We start from the raw sequence: 20,839 nt of genomic DNA, 5'->3' as shown, positions 1-20,839 counted from the left end.
CCCATCGTACCGGGCTCTTCTCAATGTCTGGGAGGTATTCAAAGTAATATGAATGCGAAGGTGTCCATATTTGGGCACGTCTTTTTGAAAACACAATATGTTGTTTTTGATCATAGAAGCTCTCGACTTGGTTTTGTAAGATAATCGTGAGTAAACATGAGTCTTTGCATATACTAGTAGTAAGATCGATGAAATGTTATGAACTGTTCGATACAACTATCTGCAGATTGCCTTGTATGTCATCTATCCTTTAATCACGCGATTTCCTTCTCAATCTGACAAATTCTGTTTCTGAGCAGCCAGTCGTGCTTTCCGAATGCCACTTTCATGTTTCTCAGTACTCCATTCACGAATAGCTTTGAAATCTCTATAGGTATGCACCACGTCAAAGTCTGGCATGATCCATCCCTTTTTTGATGCATATCTTGACGCTGGCACCAAAGGTGCTGGTGTCAGATCACCGTGGCATTGTATTACCTGGCGTAGATGGTTTATACAGTGATCTGCAATCAAAAATCAGAACGAAATATATTGAGCAGAGGAAGCGGCTTACCTATATGGAATCGTGCCCACCACTCTTCGTGAAATCCTTGGGCTCGATAATAATCGACATCTTGTGCAATACGTATGGCGTTGAGGCAATGGAGACTGTGGAGAATGTCTAATCTGAGCGAAAATTAGTACATCATGGCTTTTATTCGTGGATTGAAACTATTGACTGACCCAACTGTATAATGACCTCGGTACTTGTCATATGCGGATCTGTCAGAAACCTCTTTTGCCTCTTCTGGTGTAACAGCGATATCCTCATCTTCAGAGATGAAACGAATCGGCTTAATAAAACTTGCGATCAACAAAATATATTCGAGTCATATACTAAAGCTTGCCATGCATCATCCATTTCTGGCGTCGGAGGACCTACGTAGACAGGTTCGTCGGGATTGACTGTTAAATATTGCTTCTCATTGTCATCGAAGCGGATTCCTCCGTAAAATTTGACTTGCTTCAATCCTATTTCTTCTCGAGCAGCAGCTAGAAGTGTGACTCTTTATTAGCATCTGGTATTTTATCACAATCTCACTGTACGTATGAAGTTACAACCAAAATTGGAAAACTTACTCCATTCTGTTTCGAACCCAGTTTCATAGTCATATTGACGCGGAATATTCTGTTTACTCCGAACATAATCCCTTATTCCACTTGCAAGAAGGAGAAATGCTAGTGGAAAAGTTGTAAAGATCCATATATTCGGCTGCTGGGGGGAGGGAGGGGAAACGTCTTAATGACTTGATCTGAGCACTTCCGCCTGCGCTCTCAACAAGTGGATGGCATTCTTCTTCGTCGTTTCCTTCGTCTTTTGAACTGTGTAACATGTTTGGTTTTTGTCTTGTGCTTCAGTGATTAATTTAATCTGACAGCGTTATATTTGAGAATGAGCTCTATGTCACGAGAGAACTAGTTCCTAATGAAACAGGACTAAATGTTTGGTCATCTAGATCTCTCATCTGAATTTCTATATAGAACTAGTTGCATGACTTAATATCAATAACGACTTAAGTGTAGTTAACAAAATTAGAAATTATGCTGTCGTGCACTAGCATACAAGCCCACAAAATGGGCTTACATGGCAGTACATTATGGTCAGGATAATATCATTTTGTACGAAGTATAAAAATACATATTTTAGATAAATTTGTATTTCGCTAGGTTTACCTTTAATCGAGCCTATCTTTGCTTGCTTCGATAGGCAGGTGAGGGATCAGCTCCCAGAGTTGATCTTGTAAGACTTAGCGCTGACAATCATTTGTGCAATTCGAAATCAGGGAATTAAAGTTGTCTAGGCAGTAACAGCAGTGATTGCATCTGTTGTGTTTTGTGCTTCCCGATATCAAACCCTAGTAAGACAACTCCTCTGCTGCAAGGCTCTGCATAAATGTCTCGATCCTTCATATAGCGAGCGCACATATCTTGATATTACAATGCGGGGTTTATTATCTTCAAGTTAGATGATAACCGAATATTTCCACTTATGCTGCATTAAGTTTGAAAACAATTAACCGAGTTCAATCTCGAGAGTATATATATGGTTGTTGTTTAGACTACTTTTCTGGCTATTCAATCTCTGTTCCTCATCTATCACTTTCAAGCTGTCCTCAGACTTCTCAATCAAGGATCAATTCATATTCTACCCTCACTACAACACCAACCCTAAACACTAAATCTCATCTTTTCAAAATGAAGTGGACTTTCATCTTCGCCATCGCTACATTTGCATTGGGCGCCGCTGCTGCTCCGGCTGGCGCTGTTGAAGCTGTCCCTGAAGCTCTTTACCTCTCACCCATCAAATATGCCGAATTCGAAGAAGACGCTTAGGGCTGTTTGTCGGATCTTTCACACTTGCTGCGTAATGTGTTTGCGTCGATTTGTCTGGGCTCTACCGGAGGTGTGCTGTACGGAAATAGTGGATCTTAGGGAATGATTTGACTGCGAAGTCATGTTGATAGTTACGCAGAAACCCGGCAAAATTAATTAGCTTGTGCAGTGTAGACCTTTTGTAAAAGTCTTCATGAAGGTTTTTCCACACCTCAAGGCTTCACTTCATCCTTGAATTAATGTAAGAATTATTGGATGATAAATTTTGAGTTCGTGGTTTCCATCATAGATCTTCCGTTCATTAAAGTGCATTTTTAAAAAGTGACCAATTGTGAATCACATTGTCATACCATGAGTGAAAAAAGTGCCCCGATTGAAGTAGAGGTGTAGGATAAGAACCATACTAGTCTTCTTAAAAACTTTGATCTCAGGATCTGAACTTCCACTATCCAAAGGCATTCTTTGTGAATCCCTTAAGGGGAACACGGCTGGATTAGGAGGCACAATTGACTTCGAAGTCATGGCTTTCGGAGCAGGTATGATTGCGTCCTAAGTTGAAGGCTACTATCATCCTTGACGAGTACCATTGATGCGTTGATTATAGGAATTTCGGGCATCATCGCTGCTCAACGTCACCTTGATGCCCACCCAGACTGCTGCTTGGCTCTGTTAGTGGTGTTTTTAGCAAGCATAAGTATATCCTTACGAGCTCATCAGTTATAATTGGCTATGTGCTAATGGTCATCTAGGAAGAGTCTATAGCGATTCTTGGGCGCAATGGTCAATAGGACTTGCAGAATTCTCACATTTCTCTGTGAAACAACCTCTGGAAAAAGATTTGAGAAATAACAGCTTGAAGGCCGAGTATACCACAGAGTATTTGGAGCAATATGCCAATCAAGAAACTCATGCTAGGCGTTCCCTGTGTAATATTCATTCTGGTGTTCATATTGAATTCATTACAAAACCCTGTGGTAGCAGAATCCGTAGTTAACGAAATAATCCTTTTATAATTGTTATAAATTCTATAATATCTTTATTATATATTGAATAAATCGTTTTTAAAATATTAATATAATCAATCTAAGTTTCTATACTTTATAAAGCTTATTCTAATCAATAAATTCTTAATGAATTTCTTGAATTCTAAAAGATTAATTGAAAGCTTTAGTTTGAAATAATAATTATTTATTAAATAAAATTTTTTTAGGTTTTACTTACTTTTCAATCTCCTTTCCCCTTTTTCTTCCTTTTCTTTTCCTTCTAAATTGATCTCCTATTAGATTTCAATAAGAGAATAAAAAAGTTCTTTTAGATATTTTAATTAGAATCTATTAAGGATTATTAATCTTTCTATTATACTTCTATTTATTGAATTCAAATTTATTTATATATAAATTGAAATCAGATTATATTTTTGTTTATATAATACATTCTATATTATATAATATAATAATATAACTTATAATTTCATTTAAAAGCTTTCTTATAGGTTTCCTTTATATAATATAACTTATCGAAAGGATTCTACTCCTCTTTAAACTTTCGACTAATATCTTCCGCCTACTTTTTAGCTTTTACACTTATTCCTTTTCTTCTCTTTAATTCTTATTTATTTCTTTAATCTTCTATATATATATCTTTCTATCCACTTTCCCCTCAATTCTAATATTCAAAAATCTTAAAAGCTTTAAGGCTTTTCAAGGTTTTTATTTTCTTTTTTTTAATCAAAATTCAATAATAAATAGGTTACAAAAAGAATTGATTTGATTTGTTAACGAATATATATATCAATATTGTAATATACGAAATAGAAATTTGTATAGAGGTTTATATTGAATTTCTCTTTATTTAGAATATTAACTTTGTTATCACAAGGAAATTGGGTGAGAGATGGCTTATATTCTGCATGGACTTCAATAAAGCTTTCATTTCATCTGTTTCCAACAAGTTATTAATTGCAGATGATGAGAATTCTCTGACAAACATGCCAGAATTGCATGGTAAGAAATCTTTTAGGGGAGTTGCACTACACTCTAAAGAATTTGGAGAATCAAAATTCATCGCCAGTGAGGAACTCAGACACATTGTGGGGACTGGCGCTGGAAAGTCTTATGATTTACGAAGCACTGCGCTCTGGGAATACAGTCTCCTGGATTATTCGAAAGACGGATGCTGGTCCAGGATGTTTCGCTCTTATAGGCCTGAAGACTTCTTATAGAAACCCCTGTAGTAGCAGAATCCGTAATTAACAAAGTAATCCTTTTGTAATTATCATAAATTCTATAATATTATTATTATATATTGAATAAATTATTTTTAAAATATTAATATAATCAATCTAAGTCTTTATACTTTACAAAGCTTATTTTAATTAATAAGTTCTTAATAAATTTCTTAAATTCTAAAAGATTAATTAAAAGCTTTAGTCTAAAACAACAATTATTTATTAAATAGAAAACTTCTAGGTTTTATTTGCTTTTCAATCCTTTTCCCTTTCTTCTTTTTCTTTTCCTTTTAAATTAATTTCCTATTAGATTTCAATAAGAGAATAGAAAAGTTCTTTTAGATATTTCAATTAGAATCTATTAAGGATTATTAATCTTTTTGTTATACTTCTATTTATTAAATTCAAATTTATTTATATATAAATTGAAATCAGATTATATTCTTGTTTATATAATATATTCTGTATTATATAATATAATAATATAATTTGTGATTTCATTTGAAAACTTTCTTATAGGTTTCTCTTATATAATATAACTTACCAAAAGGATTCTATTCTCTTTTAAATTTTCGACTAATGTTTTTTATTTACCTTTTAGCTTCTACGCTTATTTCCTTTTTTCCCTTTAGCTTTTATTTATCTCTTTAATCTTTTATATATATACCTTTTCATTTATTTTCCCTTCAACTCTAATATTCGAAAATCTTAAAAGCTTTAAGACCTTTTAAGATTCTTATTTTCTTTTTTTTAATTAAAATTCAATAATAAATAGGTTGCAAAAAGAACCGATTTGATTTATTAATAACAAAAAGCTTTATTTATTATTAACAAATATATATATTAATATTGTAATATATGAAATAGAAATTTATATGGGGATTTATATTGAATTTCTCTTTGTCCGGAATATTGACTTTGCTACTACAGGGAACGGCGTGGAGGCAGCGCAAACAAGAATTATATCAACTTCCCACCTTCACTCCTTAACCAAGATACATGGTGGACTTAGTTTCTCCACAGTACGGCAATAGGCGTAGCCACTGTAACATGTATCTTCAACTGCCAGTACGCGAAAAGGCAAAGTAGGATGGAAGAAAAAGCACGAAAAGCTTCAAAAGTTGATATATAGTATAGAGTGACTTGAGATTATTGTTCTCGCACTAGCCTATATTCAGTTCCATCCCTTGCATGTCAGGGATATTAACTTACCCTTTGAGTATATTTTGGCAGAATGGCACTGGCGGGGCGCTACACCACGAGAATTTGAAATCTAATAGCTGAGGATGTGACAGTATATCGTGATGAAGTGGAAATTCTTGGCAATAAGACGCTGTATCTTCAAGATGATTCTCATTTCCCTTGCGATGCAGTCCTATGTGGAACGGGTTGAAAACTCGGAATTGAATCTTTTGGTACTAGTCTCCCAGCGAACCTTGATCTTCCTCACAAGAAGGAACGTGAGCCACACGAGGTGACAGCAAACGGAAATCCCTTACTATAGAAGTCGACGAAAGTTTGAGAAAGAAATATCCGCTTTCCGCAAATCCTCCAAATCATTTCCACAAGAATATTGATACAACTCCATATCGATTGTAAAACACAATCGCTCCACTGAGCGATGATTAGATTCTTTTCATAAACCATATCACGACAGGAAATAAAATATTCGCTGCAGAAGCATAAGCAATATGGGCGGTAGCTCACTTTGACAAAAAACTTATTCTACCTCCAATCGGAGAAAGAGAAAATGAAATCGGGAACTGGGTTGCTTGGTGTAGGTTGAGCTATCTCTCTAATGGTGAATGTGGAATTCTTGCTGCTTTCCATGGTGTTCCCGATGTTTATAAGTCGCTTAGGGATTTTGGGCTGGCCCATCGTAGGAGCTGGCGGAGAGTTCTTTTGGAACCGTTTAATAAGCCATGTGATTTGGGCAAAGCATGGGAGAAATATTTCGATGGGGAACAACAGTAAATAAAATGCCTGTTTCTCAATCGAATGTTCTCTCCATGTAACGTGGCGCATCTATGGGAGCTTCTCTTTGTCTCCGAAATTGGTATTGACGCAATAAAATTCATTCAGATCAATGTTGGCGGTTTGCTTGTCTTCCGAATGATATCTCATATACCTCAAATAAGGAGAGGAGTTTATTCAAGATATCAACACGTTGAAAACTTAAGTTCGAGTTTTCACAAGTGACATTCAAACAGGTAGTTGTACTACCTAGTAAGCACCACAAAGAAAAGTATCTCAAATCAGATGACACTCTCGATGGAATGACCGGCAACAGAAAGTTTTGCCCGAAGCTGGGAACTTGCCCGGCATTTATTCGGCACGTCAGGCACGCCATCAATTGCCGACGCTTCCTTTGTTTACGGTGTAGTGCGTGAGGGTCGCGCATAAGAAAGATGGGGGCGGCGCGGAACCCAGCAAGCTTACATGGTCCCGATTATTGAGATGCATCATATCTATGACGTGGAGGACGATGAGGTGCCCCATATGCATTTTCTTTGACAAGATGCAACGAAGGTTAACAGCGAGACTTGACTCTCACATCGCCCCATATCAAGACTATACCACTTGAAAATAATGCCGATTTGTCCAAGAATTCAAGTAGCCCTTGGCACTTGTAAGACGACTCATATGGCCAGCTATTCTTCATATTCTATCACAGTCGTGAATTCAACAAAATTACTCTCCCTCGGACGATCATTGTTGTATCTCGTAACCATGCATCGTACCTGGCTCAATAAAGTCATTGATCGCCATATTTACCCCGCAATTCCCCGCATATACCTGCCACGAAGCTTTCAACATTTGGATATCTTGAATATCTCCATTACGGGGTAGAATTTTACCGAAGCCTCGTCGCAGCTACATAAGTTACACTCAGAGACGTCATGTAATGTCTCCCATGGTACATTCTTTCCACACACCACAAAAATGTTGTCTCAAATCTTCCTCACAGCATTGATTCTCCCCCTTTTCGTATCCCCCTCTTCTTCCACTGCCGTCTCTCTCGTCAAAGAAAAAAGATGCATCGTAGAGGCCAGTGCCAACGGCGGCGATGACGCACCAGCAATTATCCACGCCTTCGAAGAATGTGGTCACAATGACGGTATCACCACTCACGGGACCGTCGTCTTCAAAAACGCAACTTACAACATCCAAACGGTCATGAACACCACCGGTCTATCCAATGTGAAAGTTGATCTTCACGGTACACTATTGTGGGATACCAACATTCCATACTGGCTAAACAATTCTCTGCCTGTCGGTTATCAGAATCAAAGTAGCGCATGGCTTTTTGGAGGCGAAAATGTTCATTGGGATGGTCATGGATATGGGACATTGAATGGAAACGGAGAGGTTTGGTATGAATTTATTAATGGGACGAATAATTATCCAGGGCGACCTCATCAGATTACATATACAGGTGTTACAAATTGTATTTTTGAAAATTTGAGGTTCGTGCAGAGTCAGATGTGGACGATGACTGTTATTCACGCAAAGAACATTTTGTTGGAGAATATTTATGTGAATAGTACGGATGTAAGACCAGTTGGATTTGAGTTTAGTAGTTTAAATGTAAGTACTCTTTTTAGTATTTCGTGTGCTGGGTGTTTTCAATGGAAATATGGAGACTAATCTTGGATACATAGACGGATGGTGCTGATACTATCTATGCGGATAATATCACCTTCCGCGGTTGGACGGTGGATAATGGTGATGATTCCATCTCTATGAAAGCCAATTCTACCAATATTCTCATTGAGGATTGTGATTTCTATACCGGGCTTGGTGTAGCAATCGGGAGTATTGGTCAATACGGTAAGTCTCCTAGATACCTATCATAAAGCGGATCTAATTAACACTTTCTCCCGTCACAGAGGGCAGATATGAAGTAATTGAAAACGTCACCGCTCGTAATATTCGCTCTTACAACATGCGCTATGGAGTTTACATGAAAACCTGGACTGGAGTATCAACTGGGTAAGACCACTGCTTCATCATTTTTTTTAAAAAAAATTCACTAACAATTCTAGATACCCTCCGAATGGTGGAGGCGCCGGTCTGGGCCACGCAACCAACCTTTCTTTCACCGGTTTCACGCTTCATAATAATACCGGCATAATCGCCATAACACAATGTACATCCTACAATTCAGCAACTGGGAATTGCGACACCTCACTATTCAATCTATCAAACATGACCTTCGCTTCTTGGAGCGGTACAGCCTCTAGCGATGTAGTAGCAGAGCTACAGTGTAGTGGTGCCGCGCCTTGCACGGGTATTCTGATAGAGGGTATGGAAGGTATTCTGGATACCGTGAACAACACAAAACCCGCGCAGTACCTTTGTGATAGCGTTGTGGAACCTAATGGATTCAATTGTACGGGTGTGCCATTTGGAGAGAATCCTAGATAGAATGGCTGGGGGGAGAAAAGGACGAAGCGAATCAAATAATGACGTGAACGATAGAAAGTGCAACTCATTGTCTATGTCGCGTGCGCTCCTTACTTCTTAAAAAAACACTCTTCCACCAAGTATAGGTATCCCTTCTTTCCCCTAAGATTGAAATAAATGACCAGAATTGATGTGGAAGGAAAGAGTCGCCAGTGCCACCACTGAGTGTATTAAGCTGAATCCACAATCATAATCTTCCTTTACACAAACATAACTCTATTTTCTTAATCCGTCACCACAAGTATCATCAATAAACGTGCTATTCCCTCGCTTTAAACCAGTATTTACAAATTTCATTCATTTCGTTACAATAAACACGGCTTATCAAGGACATTGTTCATTTTTTTGTGCCCCCAAACTACTCAAAGAACCAATGTCCGAATACCATCCATTATTTGACACCGACTACCCACTGAAAACTTTCATTTTCATTATTACTATTTTCGCTCTTTCTAGTGGCTGGTGGGTTCACAGAAATTACAGATCTCACAGCACATCTCCAAAAACGCCTGCAAAAGCGCCTGCAAAACCGAAGAATTATGGTACGGAGAAACGACGTGAAAGGCGATCTGGTAACTGGCAGACACCTGGGTCACCTGGTAAAAATGTACGGTATTAAAGATACAAAGTCAACAAAAAGATCCAAGACGACTCGATGTCCAAGCATATTCCGACGTTTCAAAGATGCCATTTCTTGGAATGGAGGTGATGGTCGTGGATTGTGGAAAGAGTACTCCGCTGAACCTATCTTGCACGAATCTACAATGAGGGCACTATTGAAAGTCGAGGGCGATCTCTTGAGGGTTGTATTTCCTGAAGACAATGTCTCTGCAAAATTCAAACATCCCAGATCGCAAGTTACCACGTCTAAACTCCCTCCAAAAAGCTCACCAGCCACTCAATCTGATATTGGGTACGAACATAAAGTGTTTGGACCTAGTATTGCTCAAGAAAAAGCAGATGCCTCTGCTGTCTGTAGTGTCAAAATTCTCACTGTGAAGTCTCGCGATCCTCTCACATACATCAAGTCTCATGATACAGAGGATAAGATACCAGAGCTAGTTGTTGTTGATGAGCTAGTTTCTTGAGTTGTGTTGGAGGAGAGCCTGGATCTCAATACACAACCAACACATGGAGAATTGCAATTGTCAACGTCGATTTTCTTTCACAAAATCGGTAAGAGAAATTCCAGATTTATTGTCCTTTCTCTACTAATATTCGAAAGTAGGCATGAGACATTTAAAATTCATCACACGCTTTATTTCTATCCTCTTAGGCGGTCTCTGGGTTGAGGAGGCTTTTGAATCAGCGTATACTTATTTATCACATGAAAAATATGACGGCGAGATGGTCTTACAAGTATTCCATAAAGGATCAGCAGCCTGTTTGTATTAATTTCTATATCTTCCATATTCCAAGAAAGAATAGATAGCGATCACCAATTTATCTTCGTCTTCTGACTCACAAGTCACAAATTGGCCGAGAATGAGTGCAAGCCATGATTGAATTATGATAAAACATCAGGGTGTCTATTGAAAGCATTGTAGAGATACTTAAATTTGGTCTTTTCCTCTCTTTCCCGGAATCAGACCTTGTTGTAGTAAATCTACAGCTCAGTTCAATACATTAATTGATGCAAAAGTACACATTTTTTAATTTCCGCGAAAAATTAGTCTTGAATGTGAAATTGTGATATCAACCCAACATCGCACAATGTAACCTTTTCGGAACGAGAGAGAAACCATTGCGGTACTTTCCTTTACCCGTATTCATGATCATAACTCAATCCTTCGCTCAAACTCCAAATTTGTATCATGATTAAATTTCGTCTTCCGTCTTGCTTTTCTCGTATACTCTCCAATCACTGAAGTACCTTTACAAGCAAAGATGGCATCCCCCTAGCCCTCATCCCCAGTCCCGAAAATTCTCTGCCCAACGGCAACCCCACACTCGCATCTCTCTCCTTCCCTCTCCTTAACCAGTTTTCTTCTCACTGCAATCCCCGAAACAACCGGCCCAACGATCGTACATAGAACTAACGCCCAGATTATCACCAAGAATATTTGGTCTTCGAGTACATTTAGTGTTCTGAATCTCCAGGTAATCTTGTGCGAGAGACCTTGCATATTTAGGATCCTGATTGGCGTTTTGGAAAGACCTAAGGTGCCTGAGCTTTGCGCTTCTGAAGCTACCAGGAAGCCAAAGCCTCCTCGAGCAATCATTGTGGACCCTACAATAATTGCATCGAGATGAGGGGGGCCTTTTTTCAATTTTTGATTTACGATATTGTTTGTAGGGACTTCTTCAGGTGAGCCGTCTTGTTGGGGAAGTTCTTCTACTATTGGGAGTGTTATCTTTTTAGAGTCTGTCCAATTGTGAGACCACTCTGTGGCGAAGAATTCAAAATAGACAACTACTCCCACGGAAGCTTTGGCTAGAAACATCAAGCAACCGTAGAGGATTCCTTTCCACAAGATGGAACCGGAAAACATTTCGGAGACGGGGATGGAGAAACCTATTGATGCCTATTTTGTATTAGATGTGTTTCGTTTCGCAATTTTCAGGCTTTGGAGATCAAGTATGATATTTGGAAAAGCAGTAAAAGCACTTACGAAGAAGAAAGGCACTAATATATGATCTATAATAGGCTTGTAATACTCCTCAAACATCATTGTAGGTCGATCCACACCCAAATCTATATCCTCTCCACCACCCACAGTTTGCCAAGTATGTCTCACCACAGCACCAGCTAAGAATGCAGAGAGTAATATCGAACCTTCTACACAAGCGGCAATAGTTACAAGAACTATAAGCATCAAAGTCGATAGTATAAATCCGGTATGTCGCGAAATTCCCTTCTCGGTATCAATATCCTCACCAAAAGTTTCTTGGCCAACTTTCGGATATGTAAATATTGAATGGGAACCGCGAAGCGAAAGTTTGAGAAGAAACGGCGTCAGCAAGAAAGTGGCAAGAATAAGACCCAAACTAGATATGGCAGGACGGGCAATTGTCCAAGAATCAGATTGACCTTGTCCGAGTGCTGTTATGATTTTAACCATCACGAGAACAAGAATATCATCTAGCATTGCCGCGCCAGCTATTAAAGTACCGATTGGTGTTTTCTGAAGGTTTGCGGATGCGAGAATAATAAAAGTTGACCCTAAGGATGTGGAGCAGAGAGACACTCCTGCTGAAAAAGCTGCTAATGCGGTTGGATATCCTGAACCTTCAATACTATCGAATTTCATAGCCATGATGGAAAATGAAAGAGCCATCGGCATCAGGACTCCAATCATCGCAGCAGACAATGTTAACCATATTGTGTTTCTTAATATATGAAGATCCGTGATGAGGCCACCTTCAAATACCAAACAGATAAGCCCCAGATATCCGAGATATTGTATTGTTTCTTGGATTTCTATTCTGAGAAATGAAGTTCCAGTGATAGGCATTCCAGAGAGAACCCCGATAAATATTTCTCCAATGAGTCCACAATAGAGGAAGGAATCGAGAAGGTCACGAGTTATGTTAAGAATGAATATGAAGATAGAGAGAGGAAGTATGATGTCAAGCCCTGGTTCGATATAAGGAAGGTATGCCATTCCTTTCAAGTTTGGAAGTTGGTAATATGGAGAAAATGAGAAAACGATCAGGGTCAAATTCTTAACGATGAACTGATGTACCAAAGATAAAAGTATTAGAAACAAGCTAATGAAATCTATTATCTTGATCGTCATCTAAATTATTCTCGTAATTTAGATCCGTACGTTCCAACACAATGCTGCCTTATTAGATGGTGTTGTGTTTAATAGTCCATAGGGTGAATCTCAGATTGTCCCTTTTCGTTCCATGCTCTTCGGTGTAGTTCATTACACGTGCAAAAGGACCAGCTCACCACTCGGGGAGTCTTATAAATGAATAAACGTTGTCATTGACTCACCTGAGTAATTTGTTATATGTTTATGATCTATCGCCTCGTACAAAGCATAATCATTGTTGGGAATGTTAGACAAGTTACATAAGGGGGGTAGGACAAGGGACTTTTTGGGCGGAAAATAATACTGTGATCAATTGGATAGCTTTGTCCAACAATGTCAGATAATGTTAGATTTCGATGCGTTATCTGATCGTCAATTAGTTAGGATAAAGTTTTGCCAAGTTAAGCTATGTACATTGGTTCTTTCCAACTCCGGTCATACAAGGGACTTGCCATCTGACTGGTATGGTATTTTACGAAAATGCATCGAGGGCTGAGCCTTTCTGATTCGACTCGAGATACACTCGACATATCAACGGTAACTAAACAGCATTACAAAAGACACAAGTTTCCGACTAATTTTCCGATCGTTGAAACTTCACACAGTGAGGAATTAGTTATCCTCAACCAGGATGAGGAACATCGTATGAATTTCTTTCCACGCATATGTAATGAAATAAAAATAGAAAAATTCCTCAGAGACAGAACAATAATCGAGAAACATGTTAGAATGAGGTTGGTTTGTAATAAAATCAAGATCATTTGTTTAGGAATTCTGAGTATCATCACGATCACTCTTTGCTATTGCCATGCTTGCACTATCAGCACTTACAATCATTTGAATGTCCCCAGTGAAATCAAACCAAGGAATATGACACTCCGACGCCGATTCATTAGCCTGCTAATTGAGTGACCTTTAGGATAATCTCTCAATTCATAATCATGAGCAGTAGATACCCATCAACTTTGAGCTTCCTCCGTCCGTTCGTAAACAAGCACGATAAAAACTGGCAACATGGCATCTACCAACAAGAAGGCGGCATTGAAACAGACAGAACAAACACCGGAAGAAAATACTTCCATTGGAAACGTGTCTTGACTGCTATACAAACTCAAAATAAATAAATGCCGTGGTGAAAGTGATGAGTGATTGACGTTGATTGATTACAGCAAGAGCTTGTCTTCTTATTAGATAGACATCAGAAGGTGGGTGGGGCATGCAGTAGTATAGTATTCTTGAATTCCATGTAAAAGATATGAGAAAAAGAAAGAAAAATAAGGAAGGAACAAGTGTATTATTATGCTGTGACGCAGCACTGCCTGCCCTCTTCCAAAAGGCAAAAGAGCGATTTTGTCAATTTTGGAATTGCTGATCAAGCAAAAATAGATCCAAAAAGTGCTAAAAATTTCTCAGTGAAAAAAGGAGCGTACACTACACCTCCTCCCAAAGCCTCACATCGTAAATGCTTTTCAGAAGATCTCTCCTCACTCTCCTTATACTTCGGAAGAGGCAAATCCATCGAGTTCTTCTTCCCATTTCTTCAGATGGTAGCAAAAAACCAAACAGGATTGACAAATGCAAAAGAAATCGATCATTGCCCGTTCTAGGAATCGAACCTAGGATCTCATCATGTCACGTGAATTTAACCACAAGTACTAGTGATGCGCTTTACCGCTAAGCCAAACGGGCTGTGTGGATGAAGATTTGCTTCCGTTTGTAAATATATACCTCCACGATCTGTAGCCTAAGGATTATGGGTAATCCTGCGAGATGCGCGTGGATAAATGAACTTAATCTCGATAAGAAATCGTGCCGTGGTCACATCAGAATACTTTTTCTAACATCTGCCGAAGGCCTACAACCGAGCAAAGATTGATGATTATTATCATTAAATTAATGTATTAAAGAGAATCGTTTCAATCACCTGTGTACATCTCATCCAAACGTTGTAATTGATTTTAGATCCAAATGACATGGTAATTCCATAGTTTGGAGCTATCATGGATAATACAAACGCGAAACGCGTCTCTCCCTATCAAGACCAATCACGACCCTCTTCCCCACTCGATTTATCATACTGATACCGGCATAGCTTTTTCTTTGAAAATGTCGTTGTCGTACATGAGAGGGAGAAAGCTCCAAACCTCTATAATTTTCTGAGGTACGGCAATGGAAACCAATTTTTCACCGCAGTGCAACGCACTGAATGTCTCCGATGAGAAACGATGCTTGGAAAATGCTACATCTGTCAATGGATTATTTTGTAGCTTTCACTCTAAACAATGTCAAGGTATATCCCCAGAAACACCCCGGACAGAGCCGAGATCTCAATATCTGAAAGTGTTGGATACTTGCAATAAACTTAGAATGTCGTCAAAGATCTCCCATGGAATTCAACACAATTAACAATGACCTTCAGGTCTATATCGTGGATACAAACTTCGTACAGCTCGACTGGAACGACTAGACAAAACCCCTCCCCCATACCTTGCAAATACGAAAATTGCCCTTGGAAACGAGACTTTTAAGGATATTACAACGGAAGCAGATTGTAAGGAATTACATGATTGGCTATGGACCAAATATCAGCTACTGGAAAGAGTGATAAGAGCGAGAAAGCTGCATCATAGTCGATTTTTCAGTCAGAACATGGACTATGGGCATGCAAAATTCTTGGACCAGCTTAAGAATCAAAAAATACATGTTACCTACGCATTAGAAAAACTCGAAAGGAGAACTACAGAGGTGTGTCAATATCCGGAACTCATTGCGGACTTTGTGCTGACTTTATCTCTCTCCAGATTTTATATCAAAATCAACAATGGTTCAAATGGGTACGAGAATGCCAGGATGATGAAGAAGCACATCGCGAAAAAGAACAAAAGAGAATAAAGCAAGAGGCACAGCTATGGCAGAGGAATTGGAAGCAAGCAAAACAAAGAATGGAGGAGAAAATGAGAAGGGAAGAGAAGAAGAAGCAAGATACTTTTCTGGAGAGAATATACAAGGAGAAGATGAAGGAGATAGAAGAGAATGAGGGTACAGATGACGATATGGATTGGGATCCTATTGAGGGTGAGTTGGAGGATGGACGAGGAAACTTTATAGGTATGTTCATATTAACATCACGATCTTCCATGGGTAGAGCTACAAGTCCATGCTTCACATTTCATATCTTACAGATGCTAACTGGCCATTCCCAAAGATCTCATGCGGCATTTCTTATGGATATCCTCGGGAGAAGATCTAAAACTCGTCGAACCTTCATCAATGGAAATTGACAAGGATGTTTTGATCGAGAATGATGTAGCATCGCAAAAACCAAATCTCAAGGCAAATAGTACCGACAAACTTGACGAGCTTGTGGCTCATATCGAGTCCGCTGGTTATCCTGAAAAGTCGAAAAAGAAGAAAAAGAAGAAGAATGGAGCAGCTACAGCAACTGCGCCTTCTCTTTCCACAAAGACAAGTAAACAAACACCCAAGCCACAAGAGTTACCTGATAAATCTCTAATCGAAAGTCGAGAGGACATGCATAACAGGTTGGCTCATGGAATAAAAATTGACCTTGATGATGTTCGCGGGCCCATGGTGGCTGGAACGGTGGAAAATCCTCACGTCCAAACAACAACTCGAACATTTACAGAATTCGAAATCACACGACTGCTTGACGAGGTGTCCGAGATTAAGCACTTATTGTTCTGTAGATTGTTACTTGCACACGCCGCTTTACTTCCGGCAGCTCTTCGTGCTGATAGTATTGAAGCTTTCTTTCAAGATGATGAAGTGACTGGCACCGCTCTGAGAGATGTTTGTCTCAAAATGGAGAAACCCAGTCTTCAAGAAATCCGGGATGCATGTGCAGACTTTTTTCGATCGGATGAAGAAAAAGAGGAGAACCCCGAAACAGAGACCCAAAGTGAGGATGTTGATGATCATGAAAGTTCTGAACCTAAAGCTGTTGATCCTTATGATGTGAAGATGAGGCTGAGTGGGAAAAAGCGTGGTGAATTACCTGGAACATGGCGTTCAAAGCGGGAGCTCTCTCGAGAGGAAGCAGCTCAAAATATGCTTGGAATGGCTCCATCTATGCAAAACATTATGGGAGATATGGAGGGCGGTGCGATTAATTTCGGCGATTCCACAAATTTCCAGCAAGTGCGCAAGAAGATCCGCGTGAAGATTTGTGGTAGAATGATTTGGAATTATCCTAGTGATAAAGCAATGACTCGTGGAGGTTGGTTACATTTCTCCATCATCGCAAGGGATAGTAATCTCAATACTGCAATTGAGTTATGTCGAAATTGGGAAGAGTTCTTTGAGTTAAACATTCTGGCCTGCTGGGGTTACTTTCCTGCTTCAAACTGGGCTTCGTGGGTTGGAAATAGATTGAAGCAGCAAGCTTTACAACTGGTGAGTTTCGTCAATTCTACCTATGAACGCTTCATTAACAATGCAATAACTAGGGCTTCATCATGTACTACGAAAGTTCAGATCCAGATGCCAAAGAGCTTAGTGTCAGTTTCTCACAAGGAGGTCGTAGCAAACAAACCCGTCGTCAACATGCTATATTCCAAGCAAGGAACGTAATTTGCGCCCATATTAAACGGAATGATCCATCAAGCCGCCGATTTATTCAGTATTTGTCGATGCAAAGTCATCGTTTAGTTCTGCTTGTGAGAGATGCTGAGAGTGGTAAGTTGTTAGTAAAGCCTCCCGAAGAAGAGCGATGGCTGTGGCGAGAAAAGAGTGGTCTTGGACGAGCTGTCAAGAATGTATGGAACATCCTGAAAAGAATTGGACCTGAGTTCTTCGAGGAAATGGATCGTCATCGCGAATGGAACTTTTCTTTCAACGATTATTACGATGTTTATGTTTGGGATCTCGAGCCTGGAGAAAGTTTAGCTCCGTTGTATAATACTGTTCAGCAGGTCAGTCGGGTCATTCAGCGGCCTTCTCAAAGCTCTACTAACAAAGCCTAGATGCTTATCAAAGCCATCCGGGCTACCACGGGTAAAGACATGTACAAGCCAGCGGCTTCTATTCTAAAAACGCTCTATCGAGACGAAGATAGCCATTATAGGGATGTCAGACCAGGTGATCCCCAACAGTTCGTAAACCAATGGGATTATCTTCAAGACGAGAGATCAAAATTCTTTTATGGTGACATTGATGGACCAGATCGCATACCAACTGAGCCAACAGACTCATGGCCAAGTAAGCTCTTTTACAATAAGGCAGATGCTCTAGAAGATGAGGTCTTGTTTCCTGAGGAGCGATCAGAAGAGGAATCTATTGCCCAACCGGCCGTTGGCAAAAAGGATTCATTGAGAGCGTTCGAGGAGGAAGACTTTTCAATGAAAAGATTCGTAGATGGAACCTGGAATTGGGAGTCGGAAGATTCTGAAGACGAAGATTCGGGCATCACTAAAAATTCTGAAGGTGGATGTCAAGGGCATCACGAAAGTCTTTTCGGGGACGACAGCGATGATGAGGATGAGGACGATGACGGATTTGACGTCTTTCCAAAGGAATTCCCTAAAGATCTCCGGCCTACTGTACACAGACTTGCCATGGAGAAAACGTACAAAGATGACTATCCCAATGATGATCTACAAGAAGAATTTATGAAGTTTATCGAAAAGACATCATCAAGAAGTTTGACAACACCCTCTCCTCACATTTTTAATCGAACCTAACTTATTTGATAGAATTCAAAAAAGCTTGGCACCAAGCAGACATGACTCCCAATGGACAGGAGCGGTATTTAGAAATGAAGAAATTGACCCACAGATCCTGGAGATACAACCATTCTCGTAGACCTTTCTTCAAAGCATCTTCAACAATTCTCAATTTTCGGGTAATGAGTTGGCTCAAAGTGACAGCCGATGATGTTAAAGATGTAGAGAAAGCTACGGGTAAGATCTATCCCTTTTTTAATTCCGAATTCTTTGACACGGAAGTGGGAAAGGGATTTAAAGAATCTTTGATATTCAAGCAGGAGGAACGAGCCCGGCATTATCCAGATATCAGAACAGATAAATCTACGATCCACCAACCCAAAGAATTTTATGCCAATCTCGATGAATTTCGAAAGAAAATGCGATCCACAGATGATTATTCGGAATTTCCTCTCGAATGGGATATGACAATTCGACCTATCATCGCAAAACGTAAGTCACCCCATATTGGTGTAGGTTGTACATTTTCCAACTAACACGTTTCTTATAGTCTACAAGTCTGGGATTGTTCGTAGTCATGCATCATCAGCAGCCAGCTGTCAAGCATTCCAGGGAACGGAGCCGCATCGTCCTTCCAAACCCGATCTTTTTGTCGACTGGCGTACGGTTATTCCCGATCTCGAGATGCCAAGCTGGATGGAAGATCCCTTCAAGATCCCACCCCTCCTCAATACTGCCCAGAAATTCTCGACCTCCAACCCCAATGCTAAATTCGCTGTACTTCGCTTATGGAGTGCTCCCTACTTTTACCCTTTAACGGTTGGCCATGATAAACGTGATAATTTTACCTTTTACGATCTTACGGGTCGTATGTTTACTTGGCTGTTTGTTCCGAAGGATCTACCGAACTCGGAATTCAGCATGCATGTGAATTGCAAGAATCGGATTGAACCATTCAAGAAACAATTTGGAGATAAGGTAGTGGCAAAGAGGGATAAGTATTTGGTTATGGGAAAGGATGAAGAGGAATTGGCGAAGTATGTGGCGGGAGTGACGTTTGCGGTTCAAATGAGACCATGGAGACAAGAGGTGGATTTGTGGAGGAGTTTTGTTGATGTTGATATTAAGTTTTTGGAAGGGTTGGATGAAAGGTGGTGGGATTAGAGGGGTGATATCTTTGGGATGATGATGATGATGATGATGGAAGAATTATGTAATAATAGTAATAGAATAGAGAATTTTGTGGCGAGGAGGTGTATATCTTCCTTCGCTTTGAAGATTTAGAACATATTGTTCTGGTCAGTTGAAAGATGCAGGCCTAAAAGGAACCACAAAATCCTCGTGATTATTCATGGTAGATCTAATTTTGCCATGTCATTTTGGAAATAGAATCGAAAGAATGATTGATCTCCAGGTATTGGCTTAGATGCAAGTGAAAGATGTCTGTAAAGAAGAATTGGATGTATAGGTGGAGGGATAGCAAGTATTACTACGACTTGTTGCATCAACCGCCTTGCTATTGTATCGCTGTCATGTGCGATGAACAGGTATGCGCTGGAGTAGATGCGATAATAGGTGCAGGTTACGAAATGGGCGTCGAGCAATGAATAAATGAATGGTATGTAACTAAGGGTGTGGGTATTTTCTCCGAGACATTGAGGTTTTGAGATAGATATGTATTTAATTTGTAGAGTCTTGTTTGATGTTGATGGGATGATGGGATGATGGGAATTGATTTGTTAGGTCAAATTGTTGTTTGCGCCTATTGTGGCGGGTTGTATACTCTGTATGCTCATGCTCGTTTTCATCGACAGGATTGTGTTATTGTTGTTATTGTCATTGGAATTGGAATTGGAATTGGAATTGGAATTGGAATTGGAATTGGAATTGGAATTGGAATTGTTATTGCCATTGTTATTGTGATCATCGTTTTATTGTGCACATTAATCATCCATTTGTCTATTCATTTATTTATGCGTTCATTTGTAACCCTGACTAGGTAGGTAGGTACACACAAATCCGAAGACTCCGTAGAGCATCATTTATTCATCTACAATTTTACATATGAATTTAAACATATCGTCCATTCATTTATTCATCCATTCATTCATTCACTCACTCACTCTCCAATAACATACGTACACCCCTCCTTTCCCATCCACACTTCATGAACCCTCCCCTTCTCCACATCAATTCTCTCGCCCACGCCATAGGTAACCTTTCGCGCATCCTTTTCTCGCGGATAGGTGATGGTCAATTCCCCTGCGGTAACAAGATGGGTAGTAAGGGTATTGTGGGAATGGGGTGTGTAGTGGGTGTTTCTGGAAATG

The 20,839-nt window shown here is 39.5% G+C and overlaps 8 protein-coding genes across 8 annotated transcripts; 6 read left to right on the top strand and 2 right to left on the bottom strand.

Annotated features, from left to right (window-relative positions):
- Positions 1–270: 270 nt before the first annotated feature.
- On the bottom strand, positions 271–1,373 carry Bfra_005489 (putative tat pathway signal sequence protein; the record flags this gene model as incomplete). The annotated part of the gene is made up of 5 exons (XM_037335872.1): positions 271–503; positions 554–666; positions 724–833; positions 878–1,046; positions 1,177–1,373. The coding sequence occupies 5 exons, from the start codon at positions 1,371–1,373 to the stop codon at positions 271–273; spliced, it is 822 nt and encodes a 273-aa protein (XP_037192967.1).
- An 862-nt stretch (positions 1,374–2,235) lies between these two features.
- Bfra_005488 (uncharacterized protein) lies at positions 2,236–2,373 on the top strand (the record flags this gene model as incomplete). The annotated part of the gene is made up of 1 exon (XM_037335871.1): positions 2,236–2,373. The coding sequence occupies one exon, from the start codon at positions 2,236–2,238 to the stop codon at positions 2,371–2,373; it is 138 nt and encodes a 45-aa protein (XP_037192966.1).
- A 520-nt stretch (positions 2,374–2,893) lies between these two features.
- On the top strand, positions 2,894–3,367 carry Bfra_005487 (putative dimethylaniline protein; the record flags this gene model as incomplete). Its single annotated transcript, XM_037335870.1, has 3 exons — positions 2,894–2,909; positions 2,978–3,067; positions 3,123–3,367. The coding sequence occupies 3 exons, from the start codon at positions 2,894–2,896 to the stop codon at positions 3,365–3,367; spliced, it is 351 nt and encodes a 116-aa protein (XP_037192965.1).
- Positions 3,368–4,360: 993 nt separating this feature from the next.
- Bfra_005486 (putative dimethylaniline protein) lies at positions 4,361–4,594 on the top strand (the record flags this gene model as incomplete). The annotated part of the gene is made up of 1 exon (XM_037335869.1): positions 4,361–4,594. The coding sequence occupies one exon, from the start codon at positions 4,361–4,363 to the stop codon at positions 4,592–4,594; it is 234 nt and encodes a 77-aa protein (XP_037192964.1).
- A 2,949-nt stretch (positions 4,595–7,543) lies between these two features.
- On the top strand, positions 7,544–9,028 carry Bfra_005484 (putative exo-rhamnogalacturonase b protein; the record flags this gene model as incomplete). Its single annotated transcript, XM_037335868.1, has 4 exons — positions 7,544–8,188; positions 8,263–8,431; positions 8,491–8,593; positions 8,647–9,028. The coding sequence occupies 4 exons, from the start codon at positions 7,544–7,546 to the stop codon at positions 9,026–9,028; spliced, it is 1,299 nt and encodes a 432-aa protein (XP_037192963.1).
- A 412-nt stretch (positions 9,029–9,440) lies between these two features.
- On the top strand, positions 9,441–10,155 carry Bfra_005483 (uncharacterized protein; the record flags this gene model as incomplete). The annotated part of the gene is made up of 2 exons (XM_037335867.1): positions 9,441–9,679; positions 9,708–10,155. The coding sequence occupies 2 exons, from the start codon at positions 9,441–9,443 to the stop codon at positions 10,153–10,155; spliced, it is 687 nt and encodes a 228-aa protein (XP_037192962.1).
- Positions 10,156–10,965: 810 nt separating this feature from the next.
- Bfra_005482 (putative na+ h+ protein) lies at positions 10,966–12,324 on the bottom strand (the record flags this gene model as incomplete). Its single annotated transcript, XM_037335866.1, has 2 exons — positions 10,966–11,592; positions 11,680–12,324. The coding sequence occupies 2 exons, from the start codon at positions 12,322–12,324 to the stop codon at positions 10,966–10,968; spliced, it is 1,272 nt and encodes a 423-aa protein (XP_037192961.1).
- Positions 12,325–14,997: 2,673 nt separating this feature from the next.
- Positions 14,998–19,673, top strand: Bfra_005481 (putative mfs allantoate protein; the record flags this gene model as incomplete). Its single annotated transcript, XM_037335865.1, has 8 exons — positions 14,998–15,118; positions 15,248–15,573; positions 15,630–15,936; positions 16,034–17,241; positions 17,295–17,759; positions 17,811–18,486; positions 18,540–19,001; positions 19,060–19,673. The coding sequence occupies 8 exons, from the start codon at positions 14,998–15,000 to the stop codon at positions 19,671–19,673; spliced, it is 4,179 nt and encodes a 1,392-aa protein (XP_037192960.1).
- Between the last annotated feature and the right edge of the window lie 1,166 nt (positions 19,674–20,839).

Source organism: Botrytis fragariae (genome assembly GCF_013461495.1).
Source record: "Botrytis fragariae strain BVB16 chromosome Unknown tig00000054, whole genome shotgun sequence".
In the NCBI taxonomy this organism is placed as follows: domain Eukaryota; kingdom Fungi; phylum Ascomycota; class Leotiomycetes; order Helotiales; family Sclerotiniaceae; genus Botrytis; species Botrytis fragariae.
This window is presented reverse-complemented; position numbering and strand designations above follow the sequence as displayed.